The sequence below is a fragment of the Sminthopsis crassicaudata genome, chromosome 5 (assembly GCF_048593235.1).
Source record: "Sminthopsis crassicaudata isolate SCR6 chromosome 5, ASM4859323v1, whole genome shotgun sequence".
Taxonomy (NCBI): Eukaryota; Metazoa; Chordata; class Mammalia; order Dasyuromorphia; family Dasyuridae; genus Sminthopsis; species Sminthopsis crassicaudata.
This window is the reverse complement of record NC_133621.1, coordinates 281,538,088-281,558,824: the sequence shown is the minus strand read 5'-3', so window position 1 is coordinate 281,558,824 and position 20,737 is coordinate 281,538,088. Positions and strand designations below refer to the sequence as shown.

The window sequence follows — 20,737 nt, the reverse complement described above, 5'->3', positions numbered from 1 at the left end:
AAAATAAATAAAAGAGGTATAAAAATAATTATGCCATCTCCATGTTATTGTCCAATAACTCTGCTCTTTTTTGTTTGTCTAATTAACAAACTTAATTTATAGTTACTTCAGAAACCTTTTTTTTTTCCGGCTTTGGGCCTAACTCTCTACCAAAACTTCTTACTCCAAAGTTATTAATGGTATCTTAACTGCTAAATCAGGTTAGATTGTTGTCAGTCTATCTTCTTGACCTTATCGCCTCAGATACTAGGTCATTATAAAAATCTCTTACTTCTTTGTTGCTTATCTCATGCTATTATCAGAATTTCATTGGGAAGTGGTCAGAATAGATTATACCATATTATCTTCACATTTTGACAGAGTTATTAGACCTACTGACCAAGGGATTATTGTTATTATTATATACCTAAATTTCAGCAAAGTACTTGACAAATTTCATGTCATCTTTGTGAACACAAACTCAAACACAAATTAGGAGTAAGTTTTTCAGAATTTGTTCAGAATTATTTTCTGAATTCAGTATCTATATAGCTTCCAAAAAAAGCTAGAACAACCTGATATTTCATTAGAAGAGAGGTACTTTCTTCCAGAAGGAGTCTGGTTGACTTCTATTTTATTGGAAAACAAGTGAATTTTAAAAGGTTCTGTATTTCTCAGTCTATTTGTCTTTCTGGACCTTCAAATTGAAAATAACCAACTTTTAGTTTCCTGCTTCCCTTTTCTTAGTTATCAGTGCTGGCATGGTCTGTTCCTCATTAAAAAATGTGCACTCTACTATAAATATCATCACTTCTCTTCTTCATTCTCAAATTTACCTTTCTACTTTTATGATCTCATCCAATTTTACTTGGATTTTTGCAATTAATTACTACTTGGGTCTTTGGTCTATTCTACACAAAGCTGTCAAGTAATATTCTTAAGGCCATTTTCTGGCCTTCTGTGGCATACTGTATCATTTCAGGAGCAATCACTTCTATGTAATCTCCCTTTCACAATCGTTTTTATGCTCTCCCTTCACTTTTCTAACCTGAAGTTCTTTTTTTCTTCATTCATGCTGGCAATCTTTGGTATTACTCCAATGGTATAGATAGTTGGAATACATGTGCTAGTTTAATTTCTAGGAGAGAGAGATAGTCTATGCTTCTGGATATGAGCAATATTTGTCCTAATATGTGTATTCTGTGGGGGAAATTACTGAATGTCTAGCAATAAAGTAATGGGTTGTTTTTTTTTTTTTTTTTTGCATCTCAGAAATTAGCAAAGTAGACTGTACATAACTCAAGACAAGGTGGGCAGGGAACATCACCCTCAATCTATCAGTATCTAGAGCATCTAGACAAATGTAGACAAAACTCATGGGACCTGGGGGTAAGTAAATATTTATACATAATTATTTTTGTTATTATTTTACATTTGGTCTGTTTTCCTTTAAGAAAATTTCAGGGGAAAAAAAGCCATTTTTCAGGAAAAAAATAGCTATTTTGTCTAAGTTGAATAAGTTTTGGGATGGATTGCGTCATGAACATAATAGTAGATGCTCTGTTACAAAAGTTGACAATATTTATAAGTACCCCTTTAAAATAAATCAACAAATAATTTTCCGGAAGACTAGTAAAATACAAATGAGAAAAAGAAGAGAGAGCTTATTAACAGATGACCTGAATGGAAACAGGGCAGGACAAAATTTAGAAAAAACAATCAAAATAATGTGGCTTTCAAAGAAAGTAAAGATAAGCAGTATGAACTAAGACATAAGTACAGTAGAATCCTACTGTCAAAGACCTCAGAAGCCAACATATCTTCATCTGTTAAATGTTTGATGCAAGTGATTCCTGCCTCTGCCACCCCCACCCTTTCCCTCTCAATCCACCACCTCCAGTTATTGGAAAAAACCATTTTCTTTAGTTTGTATTTTATCCTATGATCACCTCAGTTTAATATCCTTAATCTATGTAACTGGATTCTAACATGCAGCAAAGTGGCCATCAAAGATATTTCAAAGTATATCCTGAGGATCTCAAACCCTAATGCAAGGAAAGGGGTCTTTAGTTGCTTTCTCTTCCTAGTTCCAAAATTCTAGCACCAACTTCTCCCATCTCTGTTTCTCACTTTCTGTTGCCTATTATTTTTCAACTTTTTTTTTAATCACTTTTGTCACTATTTACTGTCTTTAGCTTATAGAGTATAACGTACAAAGGCAGGAACAGAAACAAGAAAATGCCTTTAGTAAGCAGATCTTTAAGGTTTTAAAAATGAATTTTATAATAATTTTTTTCATTTTTCATTTTGTCCGATAGATTTATCTGAAATAAATAAACCAAAAGGTTCAGAATAAGGGGATAAGAGAGACCAGTGAAGTTTGAGAGGCAGCCCTAGAATGAAGGTGCAAGCCTGAGTCCCAGATTGGTTGTGTGACTATGAACAAGGTACTTTTGGTGCTCTAGACAATTCTCTGTGACCCTGTTTCAATGAAATTACAGGTCTAGTCTGTATCAGCAAAAAGAATTGTGTGACATGGGCACTTTCATAGAAAAGTCATCTGTATAACCAGCTAATTAAACTGAAAAGTAGCTCATTCAATTTGCTCAAACTAAATACCATGCAAGGGCTGGATGCATATTAACAAAGACGATTCGTAGAGCCAATCCGTCACTCCACTTCATACATAGCTATTTCTCTTCTCTCTTTGTGCAATGAATTTCCCTCTCTCCTTCCAATACCACGTCTCTTCCTTATTTTTTCCTGCTCAGACAAGCCTTCAGTGATGCTGCTTATATAAGGCTCTGTGAGTAGGACTAGGACTTTATGCAATTTCTTACCTTTTTGATGGTAGATTTTAATCCAGACCCCATGATCTAGCCCTCATTTCTCCAGCTCCTAAGTGCTATTTTTATTTTTTTAAAAAGAAACCTACCTATCTATAAAATATAATCTTACCTTCATGTCTCAATGGAATACTGTCTTTTATGCTTTGATTTGTGGATGAAAGATGTCTTGCAGATCCTTTCAGATTTTCTGTGGAACACTGATCAGATCGAAAAGGTCAATAAAATAATAAGCCCACTAATGAAAGCACTTCTGAATCTTTGTTGCTGATAAACTTTGAAGAATTTACAGAGAGAAATGAGAGTTCTACAGAAAATAAAACATTTTCTTAAACATTTTTTTTAAAAGAATAACTTCATGCTCATAATTTTCAGGTTTACTCTTCTGTCTTTTTTACTTTAAATGAGATAACTCTGGCAAACATGTGCTGCATGCAGGAGTATACCTTTTCATATAGAAATGGCTACTTTGGAAATAATGATAACATTCTAACTCTGGATATTGCCATAAGATAGTTATATAAATACATATAGTACATACAGTACATGTAAAATACTATTTTGCACCAATTAACAATATGGGAGAAGAAAATATGATTTCAATTGAAAGCACAGTACATAATCCCCTTAGAAGAGGGGGTATATTTGATAGGTCCCTGGGCTTAGAATCAGAAGATTCATCTTCATGAATTTAAATCCTGCCTCAGACACTAGCTGTATGAACCTGGCCAAGTCATTAAATCCTCTTTGCCTCATTTCCTTACTAATAAGGAAATGCAAGAAAACTCCAAATTGGGTCTCATGTCTTCAGACATGACTGAAACTACTGACCAAGGAGGCTTTGTAAAGTGTAGATTGATTTAGATTTATCCTGTCTATCAATCTATCAACCTATCTTTATATATGTTTGTAAATTTGTATATGTTCACATATACACAGGTATACACGCACACACACACACACACATATATATATATATATATAAACACACAGAAATAAGAGAGTCAAAAAGCAAAAAATGTATAAAAAGAGAGGAGACTGGGTTTATCTCCCCAGTAGACAGTAGAATTTCTCCTCATCACATAGACATTAAATTTTAGCTTAACCACATATGTATTGTACTAAAACATTCATTGTTGCTAATCCAGTATTCAACACAATTTTCACTTTCTCTAGAGGTCTCCCACGTGTAAATTGTTTTTTTCTTTGTTTAATTTCTTGTACTCATGTTTGATATCTTTAATATATCGCCTCTTTATAGCTTTATAGCTTTAATGATCGCCTCTAAAACTCTTTTGGATCATAATTTTTTTTTTTTTATCTATATGGTGATGATATATGGTAAGAAAAGTCTCTAATCTCCATTTTACCTAAACTAGTAAGCATAAGCATACTCATGCCCTTTTCTTGTCTTCACATTTTTTGCCTCTGCCTTTAATTATTTCCAACAAAAAGCTAAGAGCTAGTCCCTTCAACTTAGCCTATCACAGTTATAAAGTGATTGTGGTGTGATCCAGATTTCTGATCCTCCCTTACCAGAAGACATGGAAATAATCCGATTTTATTCTCAAGTATCTAAAGTACAAGCAATCTCTGAGATAACTCCATTGAAATGTTTCCTGACAACACATTAAAAAGTTACCTTACTCTGTAATCATGTGAACCCTCCAACCCTTTCCAACTTCCTCATTTCTCTCCATGGCATGCACATTTTTCCAGGTCCTTAGCTTTAAAAAAAACCTCAGTTATTTCTTTTCCTCTTGCAACCAATTAATAGCTACACACTGCTAAATCATTCTTCAAAATAACCTGTAATGTGCTGTTGTCTCCAGAAACTGCCAATCGCCCTCTGGTCTCTCGACTTCTTCTTCCTCTGGAGAGCCGCCTTAAGTCTGGCCCAGACAAGACTCCCTATCTTTTGAGCGCCACCCTCTTTTATCCTCCCAGAAAATGGGCGTGGGATAACGCAAGGGCTTCTGGGAAAAATTACTTCAACCAATAAACATGCTCCTTCTAAGCATGCAAGCTCCTCCCCAGAAATTCAAAGGGGTTGAACTCCTAGGAAAGACCAGAACTAGAGAATTGTTAAGTACCGACTTAGCCCTTAGTAAGAACCTAATATCTCATTATCTCATTAGCACTTAGTAAGAACCTAACAATAATCTTTACTATTTTCACACCTACTCCAGTTTTTCACCTTACACCCTACTGGAACAACCTCTTTTTGTCTAGGATAAACCTCTGTTCCAGTTAATTTTTGATAATGATCACAAAACGTTTTCCTAAAATAGGTTTCAATATATTATTCTACTGCCTAAGAAACGACTGGCTCCTTGATTCAAATCAAATCTACTCACACTCTTTTTTATGGAAAATAATCTGTGCCTTTTATTAGTGGCCCTCTGAAACAGCTAAATCTTAAGATTTCCATTGCTTGCATTACCATCCTTCCTCTCTCTCTCTCTCTCTCTCTCTCTCTCTCTCTCTCTCTCTCTCTCTCTCTCTCTCTCTGTGAATGTTTTCCTGCTTCTTCTCTGTCAATTCAAATATGACCCTATCATTACACCCTAATTATTACCTCTTTCATTACGTCTTTTCTGATTAAACACTACTAACTCTTCCATTTCCCATCTATTGGACTCTGCAGTTGTGTATAGAAGTTACACAGAAATTTGCCAAGAGTTGGCCATAACATCAACTTATGTAGGTCACATCCTCGAAATTATAGGTAAGCTGATCATGTAGTAGGGAAGGGAGGCTTCTATTTTCTGTAAAGTCTCTTACTTTACTGGAATACCTGGAACAGTGTGAGGTACTATGATACTTGTTGACTCAATGACAGATTAACTGAGAGGCCACTTTGACACTGATTAGTTATTGAGGAGTAGAGTACAAAGCATGAGGTCCTGAAGGTTAGGACCACTAAATTCTCTTCTTGGGCTGTTCACTAAACTAGCTGTGAGACCATAGGCAAGTTAGTTGACTTCTCTGAGGTGCACCTTCCCTACATCTTAAATGAATAGTTTTACTAGATTATCTCTGAAATCACTTCCAGCTCTAAAATTCCAATTCTAATTCCACCCAGGATTGCAGTGATAAGTAAATAAGCAAATCTAAAATGTAATTTTAAAAGTAACAATCAATATTGATGGTTCAAAATAACTTAATAGAAAATACCTCTGAATCCCAACGTGACTCTTCTTCCTCTTCCAATCTTAATGTTGATATTGTGGCTATAAAATATATGTAAATAACCACAAGAAAAATTGTAATATATGCTATTGAACATATTAAAACTATTTAAATATCTCTACTCATAATTGCTTCAGGAAAAATTAAATGAAAATGACAAGAGACAAAAAATCCCAGGAGACACAGTTAGATTAAGAGAGCAACATTTGGATTTAGGGCTTATGGACAAAGTAGGGTTTTTCAAAAATAGAAGTTAGGAGATAAGTGGTAATTTTATGTTTACGTTTATAGAACATATGCTATAGTTTATAGAACTTTTTTTTTTCAAAAATAGACCACATTTAATAATTTATAATGGCATTTTATCAAAAGAAAAGTTTTGTAAGAATATTCTACAACTTGAGGCGAACCACATTATGGTAGATAGATGGCCAGTTTGGAATTAGACAGTCTTGGGTTTAATTTCTATTGCTGATATTTTGGTTGTTTGACCATGGGCAAGACATTGAACTTCTTAGCCCTTAGGCCACTCTGGGAGACTCTATGCTATGGAACAGTAGTAATGGATTTGACAAGTGCTCTGTCAAAACAAGCTTACTTTTTCTCTCAGCACATTTCTCTTGTAGCTGATCAGGAATATTTGGAATTTCATGAGATATTTGTTTAACAGTATCATTCTTAACTAAAACATCATTTTCCTTTGCTTCCTCTTCTGAGTCTGTTGGATATTCCTATAATTAATGAGAATGAGATGTACAATGTCCCCAGATTTATTCATAAATGCATGGCTAGCACAAATTATGTAAACCTGTCTGCCATACTGCACATGCCAGAAGGTGATGGCTCTAGCAATGAAATCATGCAAAGAATTCAATGTGTTCAATCGCTTATTTTAGACATTTAGTTTACAGAAACTCTTTTCTATAAGTATGAGTTTAGCACAGCACATATACTGATGAATGTTTTGATTATTACTTCAACAAATTCAAATAGTAATAATGGATAAAAATAATAGGATACATAGCTCTTGTTTTCAAGTTATATTAATCTAAAAGGGAAGATAAGATACCATATGACTGGAGGGAAGAGACATAACATCTTGACCATGTTGACTGAATTCTCCCCCCCCCTTTCTCTTTCCTCTTCTGTCACTTTATCGTCATAATTTTTGATTTGTCCTTCATTTTGCCTGCTTTATAATTCTTCTTCTTTCTGAGAGCTCACACATAAATTGTTTGGATCCATCAATGTTTTAACTTTGTGTAAATTTCCCTGAATTTTCTTGTGATGTGACTTCCATTTCTAGAATCCTTCTCATTTCCATGAAGAGGTTATGAGCATAAGAGAAAAGGACAGAGGATGAACACATAGGGGAAAAATATAAGAACACCACCAAATATAATTACCTTTATGTCCAGAAGAGTAGACTTCATCAGGGAAGACTGTGAAAAGCAAGCAGGTGAGGGATGGACAGCATGAGAGCAATGGGCTTGGGATGAAGACTTAGAGAAAGAATCTGTTAAATCTTTTTCATTGTCTGGCTGATTGTCTCTAAGAAAAGCTGTATCTTCTGTATTGACAGTGCGACTCCCTTCTCCTCCTATATTAAAAATGAATAAAAAATACATGAACAAATCTATCATTTTAAGGTAAGCAATAATAATATAAGAGTAGAAATTCTTCAAATAGCTTACTGATTTTTGTAATTTGATGAGCAGCATTTAAAACTTTGGCTAAGTTCAATTTTGGGAGTTTCTGCCAAAAAAGTGGTAAGAATAATGAGTATCAATACTAACTTAATTTAATTTAATGTAATTTAATTTTAATTTAAAAGTTCACATTTGCTATTGTGATGTATTTAATCTGATCATGATATAGAAAATAAAACTCTTCTGGACTATTTAGTTCACCAAAACTTATACATTAACATTTTGTTTATGACAGTTGAAATTTTAGAAATTTAATATTTAATGTAAATCATTACTGATAACAAAGAATTTTATCTTAAGTCTTTCATTTTAGATTCTTTAGATGTTTTGGAATAGTAAAAAAAAAAAAAAGATAGTATGTTACTTTTTTTTAAAAAAGGGAGAGACACATCTGCGTAAAAGTCTCAAAACTGAGGAAACTAGGGAAATGTTGATGTCAGAGTTCCTTTTTCTAGGTCTGGTTGTTGGGTTCATTCATTCTATTCCTTCACCAAGAAGAAATCAAAACCTCCTGCTTGCAAGAGGCTACTATATTGAAAAGAAAGGGCATAAGAACTTTAGTCACATAAGATCCTTAATGCCTTCATTATATAAACTTCTAACTGTGTTATATTGCTTGAACTTTTTTGTGTTTTATATATGTACTTTGAAGGAGTGGACTTTATTCTGTAAAAATTATCAGGATCTAGGAAAAGCTGTTGCAGTCTAATGATGGATATTATATTCTTTACTGTTCATTGTTTTCAAGTCAATGCCAAATATCAAGCATGATGTACATCTGATGAAAAAATACATTTAAAACAGATACATTTAAAACAGAAGTCTTGTGTGTCTGTGTGTGTGTGTGTGTGTGTGTGTGTGTGTGTGTGTGTATGTGTGTATGTGTGGGTATGTTATAGATCTCTGGCAGTTTTGTAAAACTTATGGAAGATTATTCAAAAATATTTTAAGTGCATAAAATAAAAATGTAAGTTTAAATAGGAAATGAATTAAAAATCAGAAAATCACCTATTGTTAATGAGGTCACTACAAATTTATGATATATAACCTCAACCAAATCCTCACTACTTCCAGGCTTACCATGCCTCCTTTATCAATTGACTATCCTACTTTCCACGGCAGCTCTTCCATACTTTTTCATTGTCTCTCAAACCTTCCATGTTTTCCTTCTCCCCCATACTTTCTATTGATTAATTTGCTTCATATTTTACTAAAAAAATTTGAGACATCTGGCATGAGCTCCTTCATCTCTCCTCTTCCACATCTCCTATCATTCCGATGCCTTCTGCCAATATTTCCTTGATCCCTACCTTCCATGATGAAGTAGCTTTACTCCTTACCAAGGTTGAGCTTTCTACTTGTTCAGGTGCTCCTGTGCCATCCCATCTCCTCCAATAGATTTGCCTCCTCTCTCATACCAACTCATTTATTTTAAATTTCTGCAATCTACTAGATCATTCTATCTCTCTTACAAAAAATGTCCATATTGACCATGTGCTGAAAATCTTCCCTAGATTCTTCAATCCTTGCTTCAATCCCCTCTGTTCTTTGTAATACTCTAAGTCACTGCCACCACAATATATCACCTTTTTACTGCAAGCAGCCAGAAGTGTAACCTAGTAAACATTATCAAAATAGACTTTTCAAGAATGTCTAAAGAAAAGGGACTATGAGATTAGAACCCATTATTTACAAAAGAAAAAAATTGTGTCACAAACTCCAAAATATATACCAGAAATAAAAGGAAGGAAATGGATATTTGGACAAAAATAATGGTTAGAGCACTAAGGCTGTAGTCACAAAGATCTGAGTTCAATTTCTGTTTCAGAGACTTATTAACTATGTGACCCTGCACCCATCCCAATTAACAGATGTTTGCTTCAGTTTCCTCATCTGTAGAATGGTAAAACAGAGGTAACAGTACTTACCTCTGAGGTCTGTTGTGTGAATCAAATGTAATGTGCTTAGTATAGTGTCTAGCATGGGGTAAGTGCTAAATAAACATCTATTATTTATTAATTTTATATAGACCATTAATAATCCAACAGATTCACCATGAAGAAAAATGATTATCAACTCATATTTTTGTGTGTAAGTTACTCTATTAGGAGACAAAAAAAAGATGCTCTTTTCCCAAGGAGTTATAAAATATTTACACCAATAACTAAACATAAAACAGTGTGGAAAATATGTTATTAATAGTCATCAAAAGATAGAGAGCTTACTTCCATAGAAGAAGGGAGAAAGACATGGGATAAAGGAAGATTAGTCTATAATTTACAGGGTCAACAGGTAAATGATACAGAAAGACATTTTAGAAAGAAGAAACTCTTGGAGGTTCAAAAATATAAAGCATATTCAGACAATAAAATTTCTATGGTGCTTAGGATTTCTTTAGGCAAACAGTGAAAGGTAAGATCTGTAAGTAAGATTTATACCTCATACTCTACAGTATAATAAACTCTACTAATAGTAATTAATTAATTATTTTTGATGAGGCAAATGCAATTGGGTTTAAGTGAATTGCCCAAGTTCACACAGCTATTATATGTTAAGAGTCTGGGAACTCAGGTCTTCCTTATTCCAGGGCCACTCCTCTAACCACTCATCCATATAACTGTCTGTATTAATTTAAATATTTAAAATTAAAACCTGTAATAAATAGAATAAGATTTTTGATCCCCTATGCAAGATACACTTCATCAAACTGGAGTACTGGAGACAAAATCAATAGGTTTGACTATACAGAGATCTGTATATTCAATATGCAATACATACATTCATCCCTCAATATTTATGTGCTTTAACTTTTACAACTTCAAGCATTTATGTGATGTAGTTTATAACCACATGTTCACTTTCATAATAACAACTTGGATGCACAGTAGAGAAAAAAATGAAAGCTACAATGCTGCAAATTTGTGGAATAGCTGATACCTACTATGCCCTTCAATGAACTCTACACATTCCATTGCCTATGCAAATTTATTTGTCGGCACTTAAAAGTCAAGGTTCCTATTGTTATTATGTTCCCAAAACCTAGTGTAAATCCTTTGAATAAGAACATTACTTAAATATATCCCATTATAAAAAGAATATTTAATAACATAGATTAGGACACACTGAAATGAGATTTTTTTTTCTTTTAAAGACAAATTTTAAACATAAACCTTACAAATCACACAACAATCAAAGTATAATCAGTTCTAGGATAATAAGATTATATAGCTTAGAAAAAATACATATTAAACAGTTTTATTATATATATGTATACACATACACACACATATAAATATATGTAGTATAAAATATATGTAATTCACAGTGTCAGGAATACCAATACAAGCAAAAGGAAAGAGTCAAAGATAAGTGGTTCACCAGGGGGCATGTCAGAAAATTACTTCAGATAGTAGGAGGCTGTTCGGTTTGAAATAGTATGATGACTCATCTCTAGTTAAAGATTATGAACTCTTTTCCATATGTTCAATGTATAGTTGACTCTCAAGTCATTTTCTAACAATGTTACTTCCATGACAAGTGAATCTAGACTGTATCTGATACATATCTCTAAATCTAGCAAAATACCTCAAAATGAAGAAATGAACGAATTAACTTCATGAAAAATGTTCCAAATTGTCCAAGACTCAGAGAAATTAAAAAATTAACACGTTTATTATATCAGCTAGAAGGTCAAAAATTGCAAAGAGGGAAGAATTCTGGGAATATGGAGGAGTCAGTTGGTAAATTTCAAGCTCTCCAGATTTTCCCCACAAATAGAACAACTTTTTGCCTCAGATCGAACAGATTGGTGAAAGATCAAGATGACTTGGAAAAGAAAAGGGGTTCTGATATAACTCAAGATGATCTAGAAAGATCCAAGCCTGAAGAGTAATCTGTTTGAACTGCAAAGACCTCCAGGGTAGTCCCACAGAAACATCAAGTGGGGACCCATCGGCTAGCTGGGTATAGCTGGAACCATAGAGACTTTTTGTCAAATTGAAGTTTTAATCCAGAAGACAATGAAAATCACCTGATTGGGAATGCCAGGCTCTATTGTGCTGCTGAAACAAGGCCCTGGGTGAGAGACATTGGGAAAAAACTAAAAATAAAATCCATCCAAGAAAAATAAGGAGATGGGAAAAAGTAAACCAACTAGAACAGGAGGTACAGAGTCTCAAAGATGAAATTAATTGAAAATTAGAATTGGGCAAAAGGAAGCCAGTGAAGCTATGAGAAACCAAGAAACAACAAAACAGATTGTAAAGAATGAGAAAATAATGGAACAGAATGTGAAACATCATATATGAAAAAGAAAATATGGGAGTATTTGGACTGCAGAAAGCTGTGACCAAAAAAAGGACTTGACAAAATAATGTAGGAAATAATCCAAGAATATTATCCTGGGGTGATAGAACATGAGGGGAAAGGAAAAATAGGAAAAATCCACTGAACACCACCTCAAAGAGATCATTTATAGAAAACACATGGAAATATTTCTACCAAATTTTGTAATCTCCAAATTAAAATGAAAATGTTTCAAGAAGGAAGAACAAATGATTCAAATATGCTGGAGTTATAATTAGAATTGTATAAGACTTAGTAACAGGTAAAATAAAGGATTGTACATTCTGGAATCAATCTATTCACCAAAAAAAAAAAAAAAAAACCTAGGCCTGGGGTGAAAAATATCATATCCAGACAAATTACCTATAATTTTGAATGAGAAATATGGATATTAAATGAACTTGCAAATTTTCAGGACTTTCTATCAGCCAAACCTGAATTTAACAGAAAATTTAATATATAAGAGCCAATATCAAAGATCACTTTTAAGAAACTCAACATAGACAAACTGTTGAATCATCAAAAAATTATTTTTTTTACATGGGAAACATAAACTATACGTCTAAGATTCACATCAACACTAGGGTAGCTCAAAAGAAAGATAGGCAGAGTTAAAGTGAAGGACAAGGTAAATCATGTTATACAAATGAGGTGTAGAATAAAAATAGGAACAGGCATTAGACCAAAGGGAAGAGGGCTCATAGTTCTGAAAACCTACTCACATTGGGAATGGGTTCAATAGGCAAACACTACATATACACTATGAAGAGTATAGCACCTTCCAAAATCTATAAAGAAATAAGGGCAGAAGGATGAGCAAATGAAGAAACAAAGGGTAAGGAATAAGACAAAGGAGGAATCCTTGAATGGGGAGGGGGAGGTTAAGTATTAGCAAGGCAAGTTATAGAGTAGAATATTAAAGAGTCAACAGGAATAGTTGTATGTATGTGGTGTGTGTGTATGTGTGGTGTATCTACATAAATATATCTTTTTTTAACTGTAGTTTGCTTTAGGGTAGGGGAGGGGATTCAAGGGGAAAAAACACGGAAAGTAAATAAGTTATACAGCAGACAACCAAAGAACAAAATACAAAGAAGTAAAAATAATGGAAATTCATGAAATATAATTTCTTCTACTAATAACGATATATATATACATATTTCTATGTACATAGATATATGTATATATATACAAATATCTATATCTATAACTATCTATCTATATCTATCTATCTATCTATACTTTCTTGATCTATTAATTCGTTGTTACATATTTTGAATCCTCGGAGGTTTTTCAAGGTCCATGACAATGTTCTCTTTTGTTTTGCTTTATTTTGTTTTGTATTCCTTTTGTTTTTTCTTACTCCATTTTTTACGATTTAAATTTTAAAATTAAATAAAATTTAAAAAATAAAATGCCATAGAAAAACAAACAAACAAACAAAAATAACTTCAAATAATGGGAAATCCTGTATACCACTAAGCGGACTGCACATTGATCCAGGTGTTTTAGAAAACCACATACAACACTCATAAATCTGATTGCATTACTGAGAATTCATCCTCAAAAGAGCAAAAGAAGGAAAATAGGATCTATATTGACAAAAATATGGAAGTCACCTGTGTAATCAACATTAAGGGAACATTATGGAACAAATCACAGATTTGGATCTAGAAAGCACCTTGAATATCATCTAGGAAACAAAGATTTTTAAAATGTCATTCATTTTAGAGTGGCAGTCATAAGATATGAAGCCTAGTCCTCTACTCCAAATCTAAGATTCTTTTCAGTGCATTGATAAACACAAAGGTACAAGGAAATATGGAGAGACATAGAAATATTAGCAGAAGGTAAATTTTATAAAAGTTTATTTCATTTAGTTTTTCAGAAAAAAAAAAAAACAACAAACAAAAAAAAATAAGCTAGCAGTGGGGAACTTGAAAGAAAACTTGAAACAGAATAAAAGCTTATATGCTTTAGAATCATTTGGGTTCATTTAACTCCATGTGGATCTTTAGTGTTAAATACTAGAGAAATTGTATACTATTGTTTGCAATTTTTTAAAATAAAGCAAAACATCCTCCAAACAGAAAAAATTAATAAAGAAACTTTACCTTTGTATCAAAATCCAGTTCATCATCTGTGCTTAGCCAAGCCTTATCAGATCCTATATTGTCAGAGAATCTTTCAAAAAAAAATAACCCAAAATTAGTACATTTCCAGAAATCAGTCATCAACAATTGCTGTTCAGTTGTTGCTTTGCCATCAAATGATACATTACAAAGGACGTGTTAATTGATCAGGGTATTATCAATGATTCCTATTCCAAGATTTATTTTGACTAAGAAGAAAATAATGTAGAAACTATCAGTCAGTCTGTCCTCCAGAACAAGATTATTTTTAATTTTTACACTCTTCTAAAGTTGACAAATGAACACAATGGGACATTATAAAACACAGAACCAACAAAACCCTGGAAATTGTAACATGTCACTTCTCCAAGCCTTCCCTACTTGGTTCTGAGAAACTTTCACTGACTTATTTTTTCTTACCCCCCCAACTGGTTTCAGCATCTGACTTTGTGATCCCATTTGGTTTTTTTTGCCAAAGGTACCAAAATGACTTGCCATTTCTTTCCCCAGTTCATTTCACAGATGAGGAAACTGAGGCAAATAGGATTAAGTGAGACTTGCCTGGAGTCACAAGATAATAAGTATGTGATCCAGATTATAATTCATAAATATGAGTCTTCTTGATTCCAAGCCCAGGATAGCACCCACTACTTTTCCTAACTGCCCTTCAGATATGAGAGTAGGTCATACTTTCCAAAATGTATGACTCAGAAAAGTTTTAAGCATTTATCTTCCTTGCTAGATACAAATTTTACACCTGCTGTGGTAATCTGCCTTCAAAGAATTGCAACTCACTTGGGGTGGAAGGGGAGGGTAGTTGGGTCCAGAATTCAAGGAGGATGGGGTATATCACTTATGATGGACTGGTGCAGGGAACTTCCAGACAGGAAATAATGTAGATGGACAACTGTTGTGTCTGAGTTGCTGGGGGACACTTGCTGAAAATGACAAAGGATGAATCCATTCTATCTTTATTCCCATTCCCACTCCTTGTCCACTGACCCTAAGGTTCTCTTCCCAGCTCTTTAGGATCTATTAGCATCAAGACATCTTCCCCCCCCCCATTTTTTTTAAAGCTCTATTTCCTTGCTAGCATCCCTGATTTCCTTTTCCTTCTCCTTAAAAGTGCCCACAGATTTTTCTTGTTTTGTCTTGTTTTTTTTCTTTTTCTTCTCTTCTCAGTTGTATTCCTTCTCTTTTTTTCTTATAGTCTTCATTTTGTCTTTGTTATGTCGTCCTCCATCTTTTCAAATCCTCCTTGGACTCGGCTCCTTTTTTTCCTTTAGCTGGAATCTTTCTCCTTCAAGTCACTTCAATTTCTCCTGAAATTCAAGACTCCTGAATTTTATTAACTTTCAATCTCTATTTTCCAAGTTCTTAAGGCTTCAAAAATCATATTCGCATTTGCTTTTCCTTAAATTCAGATCTAAAAGAGGTCATTCTGTCCCCATTAATAGGAATAATGTAAATTTTGCAATATGTCCATCAGCCATAATCCCATGCAAAAGGAGATCAGTTTCCTGGGACTGTCTTGTTAGAATATCTAAGACTGACTCAATCATCAAGGCAATTTACAGGAGAATTTGTTCTTACCCAGCCCCTTTCCTACCCACTCCCTAACTCCTTGCTAATGGTGTCTTTACTCCCTAGGTCAAGTCCTTATTTCCCTCTCGCTCTTCCCTCTGATTTTAAAAAGCCATGTTACTTGAAGTATCTTGCTTTATGATTTATATGATTTAGCCCATACGCTGTTTCACATTAACAAATGCCATTGTTTGTGATTGTGATAAATATTTCGGGTGAATTTGTCACATTAGGAACTGCTCTCCCAGCCTGGTACCTTGGTGCTTTATATATGTGGTACTTCTCTTCATTCTTTGGATAAAAATAGTTAGAAAGGTACGAAATGTTCAGCTTCTTGGTATCACAGGATTCTTCCCACCAACCTCCTGACACAATCACTCCCTGTTTTCCCTCTTTTAGGTTCTCTATTTATTTTTAATTTAAAAAAATCATTTCTACTAATACTTGATTCTACTTGATCATCTAGAAAGTGGAAAGGGTTTTTTTCCCCTAGACTTTTCATCTCTTTTTGTAGTAAGACTAAGTCATTGACAGCAATAAAGAGTGCAGAATCTATAGGTCACTGAAAAATAAACATTCTGTGAAGTGGGAAAATAAGCTCACTAGAAGTGAGATACTTAGTCTTTGATCATTACTGCTAATGGCTTTTACAGTTAATGCTCTGCTACATCTGTTTGCTTTTATAGCATCTCTAGAGAAATTGTTTTTTAAAAAAGGTTTACCACTTCTTATGATACAATGCCCGTTTGCCCACATGTCTCTTAACTGGGAAAAAAATATTCCTGCTAAAGTCTCAAAGTGAAAAGTAGCTTTGTACCATAGTTGTTCACAAGAGTTTCAAGCAGAAAGTACTCACCAGACACTTTCTTCTTTTCTATTGCTTCTCTCCTTGCTGAGAATTTTCCAATACCATTTCTTGTCTTAACTTAGGATCCTGGTCCCAGTGACTAATTCCCACTCCATCTTGATAATTCCTTCAACTGAGCACTTAGATAAATTTCCACAAGTATAATATGATACATCTTTGCATTGCAGATGTGCCTCAAAAGGCTTGCTAGGAATTCATTCCAGGTGGCTACTATGTGGTGTGGCCATATGGAACATAGCGGTTCATTTTTTCATTCATTTATTAACTATTTGCTAATAGTTATATAAGGGCATTGTGGATAAGAAGTAAGAAGTGGGTAAAAATATTGTGGATTCAAATTCTTCCTTTGTCACATACTGATTTTGTAGCCCAAACAAGTCACTTAATCCTTCTGCATTCCCAGGCAACACTCAACACAGAGCAGTTGCCAATCTCATAAATAAGCATACATGCTTACACATACAGTGTGCATAAATACATATATGTATGTGTTTATATATTGGCATATTATTTGTATATTATGCGTATATACACATATATACATACATACACATAATAATGTACATATATAGATAAATGCATATACACTCGTACCAATTAGAGTTAAGTAAACCTAAATTTTTTGAAAGATAAACATGGATTAATGTGATAGTGGAAATTGGTGAAATAAAAGATATAGCTTTTGGAGTCATAAGAGTCTGCTTTGCTCTTGATTGAAAAGCTCATGGAAGACTAGTTCAAGAGGATTAATTAAAAGAAATGTAAAACTGCTATGAACCATACCTGCTTATAGAGTCTTCTACAATACCATCTTCTGCTATTATAGAAAAAATTAAAATACAATTAAAATTTGATACATAAATAGAATATGAAAAGCATACTTTTAAAAAACTTCTATAAAGCGTAATATGAAAAGCATAATTCTAAAGCCATTGTATGGTGTACTTTTTGAGCAATAACAATATGATTTAAATGGAATTGCGTCAAATAAGATAAATGTAGTATTATTATCTTTTAGTAGAACGAGGTGGGTCTTAAAGTATTGGATATCTGTCAATGATCTGGTTACATTAACTGCTTCACACTGACAGAGCATGTTATCTCTTTCCCAAGACAGAAGGTAAATACCATTAATGGTGAATTTTCCCAAATGGAGTTACATCAGATTACCTCTAATGTCCAATTCCAAGTTTTTAAGTCCATCTTCTAATCGTTTTTTTAAAAGGGAAAATATTACTTAAAAATAAAGTTTCTAGACATTTCCCCTAAAGCATACATTTCAAAAATTATAAGGGCAAAAATAATGTGAAGAAAACAATTTGAAGACATTAGAACACTATTTTAATGTGAGTTACGGCTGTTACTAATCAGAAGAGAATAAAATACAAAAGAATTAAGAATTAAATAACTAAAATACTTACATTCAGTTCATTTAAAAATTTCAAACTATTTGAATCATGTGCTAAAAGAATTTATTATCTATTAAATGTTATGGATAAACTGTGTTTTTTTCCACCATAACCCTGAATTAACATATCAAAGTCACCAATAAATATAACTAGTTATTTTATAGTTATTATTATATTATTATATATTATTATTTTATTATTATACTTAATATAGAAAACAAGATGTTGGTTCCAGGAATGTTAAAAAAAAAAGGACTTCTAGGGACCAGGACCAGGGCTCTAGCACACTCATTGTTCATGATAATGAGTCTGGTTCATTTTGAAAATGTAATCTATAGGAAAACTTATATGCATAGGGTTTTCTATTAGTAAAACTCAAAGGGAAAAATACTTAAGTTCAAAACAACGTAATGTGTAATTAAGCAATTCTATTATTACTATACAAACCTATCAAATAATGAATTTTATCAATTTTTTGATGAACAGAAAATAAGGTGGACCAAATAAATGTCTTATGGTAGAAGATGAATATTTGGGAGAAAGCAAATGCATTTTATAATAGCAATCATATAATTAACTTATTTATACTCCTAATTATTTTAGCCATTTTAAACCAACATTAACTCCTAATTATTTTAGCCATTTTAAACCAACATTAATACATTTATCCATAAGCTGGAATTTGACCTTGTATGTCTATATTCTGATACCTTCCTTGAACATATCTGGGTACAGTTCTATCACCAATAAGCCATACTCTTTAATTGTACTTATATTAAATTCTGTTACAGACTATAACTTTTTCTTTGATTTCATCATGAGATCATTAATGTAATAATTTTTATTAAAATTGGATTAGGAGTTTTAAAAAATTTTATATGTAATTAGCATGATAAAAAATAATGTTAGATTTTTGATGAATAGAATTTCACTTTCCTTCCTTAAATGTCACAACAATTTTATAAAAGTAGCCAGAGATCAACCATTTTACAAATTAATAAATAAGGAAAAATGATGATCAATTTTCAACTCACAAACAATAGGATTGAAAGTGTTTTATTGGAAAAGGATTTTTTTAGGCAGCAATAAAATATAACTAAAATTATATACTGCTTTTTCTGCCATTGTAATTCCTCTATTCTTCCATAAGCTTTACATCACTCATCTCCTTCTGACAATGTAATGCCCAATTCTTAAAATGTTTTCCTCTATGCTTTCCTATAAGGAAGTCATCTAAGCTTTCTGCTTTCATCAGCATTCAAGTAGGAATCACCAGAATAACCATATTATCTTTCTCATGTGGTAATGGATAAATTATTTTAAAAATAATCATTTAAGATGAATTTATTATTGCAAATCTAGGTCATTAACTTTTCAAATGGGCCAGCTAGCAAGCTATAGTGTTAGAAACTCAACCAGAAAATGCTCTATCATTTAACTATCTGAATCAGAAGGATGTAAAGTATTCTGAGGGTCAAGTTGGAAGTGGGCGTGTATGAAAAATATTTGCAGAAAATGAAGGATCATATGCATTACCTTTCAAATCTGCTCCTCTGTTCGCTGGTTGCCCTAATTCTTTTGATTTTTTATTTTTCTTTAGTTTGTATTAAGGGAAAGCTTTATGAACACTATAAAAATTTGAAAACATTTAAAGGTGTTTCCACTTGAATAAGTGATTTACTGAGTTCCAAAAGAGAAGACTCTGCTCTTCTGCTGTTTGATCATTCTATCAATCAATCTATATTCAATCATAAGTAATATTCATTATTTATTTCACATTTAAGAATAAAAACATCATATTGCCAAATACAATATTTACTATTTTGTGTTAAAGAATTTTCATATGATTTGCTTAAACATGTTTAAAATAATTTGGAAATCAGAAAATTCATAGTGTAGCTTGATTCTTTTTCCTAATAAAGCAGATAATAACACAAATACGTTTTTTGTAGTTTCAGATAGTACAGTACAGAGGTAATTAAATCATTAACCAAAGATAAACCAGTTATTATTTTAAAATATAAAACGAAAATAGAAAAAACCCCAGAATATATGAATTTTAAGATTGCTCTTCATTTTTTAAAAATTAACTATTATTTGGGTTTGTCAGTTCTACCTTTTTTGTCCAGGGATGGTGCAATATCAGAAGTCTTGTCTGAACAGCTGATTTGGGGCGTACAGGGCTTCTGCTTTTCAATTTGTTCCTTCTGTTTTTCAATCTTTACCTTTGGTTTTTCAATTTTTTCCTTCTCTTTTTCAATTTGTTTCTTCTGGTCTTCAATTTGTTTGTGATAAATATTTCTAAAATAAAAAGTAAAACATAATAAGAGTACATCAACCAAGATAAAAATTGCATGTAACAAGTCTTTGTGTATCTCAAATATTAGATTTTTTTTATTGTTTTAGTAAAAACTAAAGTCTGGAGAACAATACTAATCAATTTAGATGTAATACACTTGTCTTCAGAGTCACAATATTATAGAATTCTAGGCTTAGAACTGATAAAGCTTATTTGGGGGATCAACAATCATCTCTTTATTTTATCAATGAAGAACTAAATCCCAGAAAGGTTACAGTTGTCCAAGGTCACACATAGCATGAGGGGCATGATCTCACCACAGCACTCCAAGGTGAACATCCTTACCCCTGAAAACTGCTTCTCTGTGAATTCCAA

At 32.8% G+C, this 20,737-nt stretch overlaps 1 protein-coding gene across 8 annotated transcripts in view; it reads right to left on the bottom strand.

Annotated features, from left to right (window-relative positions):
• The window catches only part of LOC141544751 (uncharacterized), a 77,935-nt gene that overhangs the window by 40,097 nt on the left and 17,101 nt on the right, over positions 1-20,737 (bottom strand). For 7 of the 8 annotated variants that reach the window (XR_012482784.1, XR_012482783.1, XM_074271263.1 and 4 more), the window contains 8 exons: positions 20,180-20,364; positions 17,438-17,471; positions 14,185-14,254; positions 7,712-7,772; positions 7,424-7,617; positions 6,616-6,748; positions 6,003-6,058; positions 2,938-3,025 (listed from right to left, as the gene is read on the bottom strand). Coding sequence is in view for 6 of the 8 variants with exons in the window: in XM_074271263.1 (XP_074127364.1) it covers positions 2,938-3,025; positions 6,003-6,058; positions 6,616-6,748; positions 7,424-7,617; positions 7,712-7,772; positions 14,185-14,254; positions 17,438-17,471; positions 20,180-20,364 (821 nt within the window). In the remaining 2 variants the exon portion in view is untranslated. The remainder of the gene's footprint in view (positions 1-2,937; positions 3,026-6,002; positions 6,059-6,615; positions 6,749-7,423; positions 7,618-7,711; positions 7,773-14,184; positions 14,255-17,437; positions 17,472-20,179; positions 20,365-20,737) is intronic. The other variant, XM_074271264.1, reaches the window with a different exon arrangement.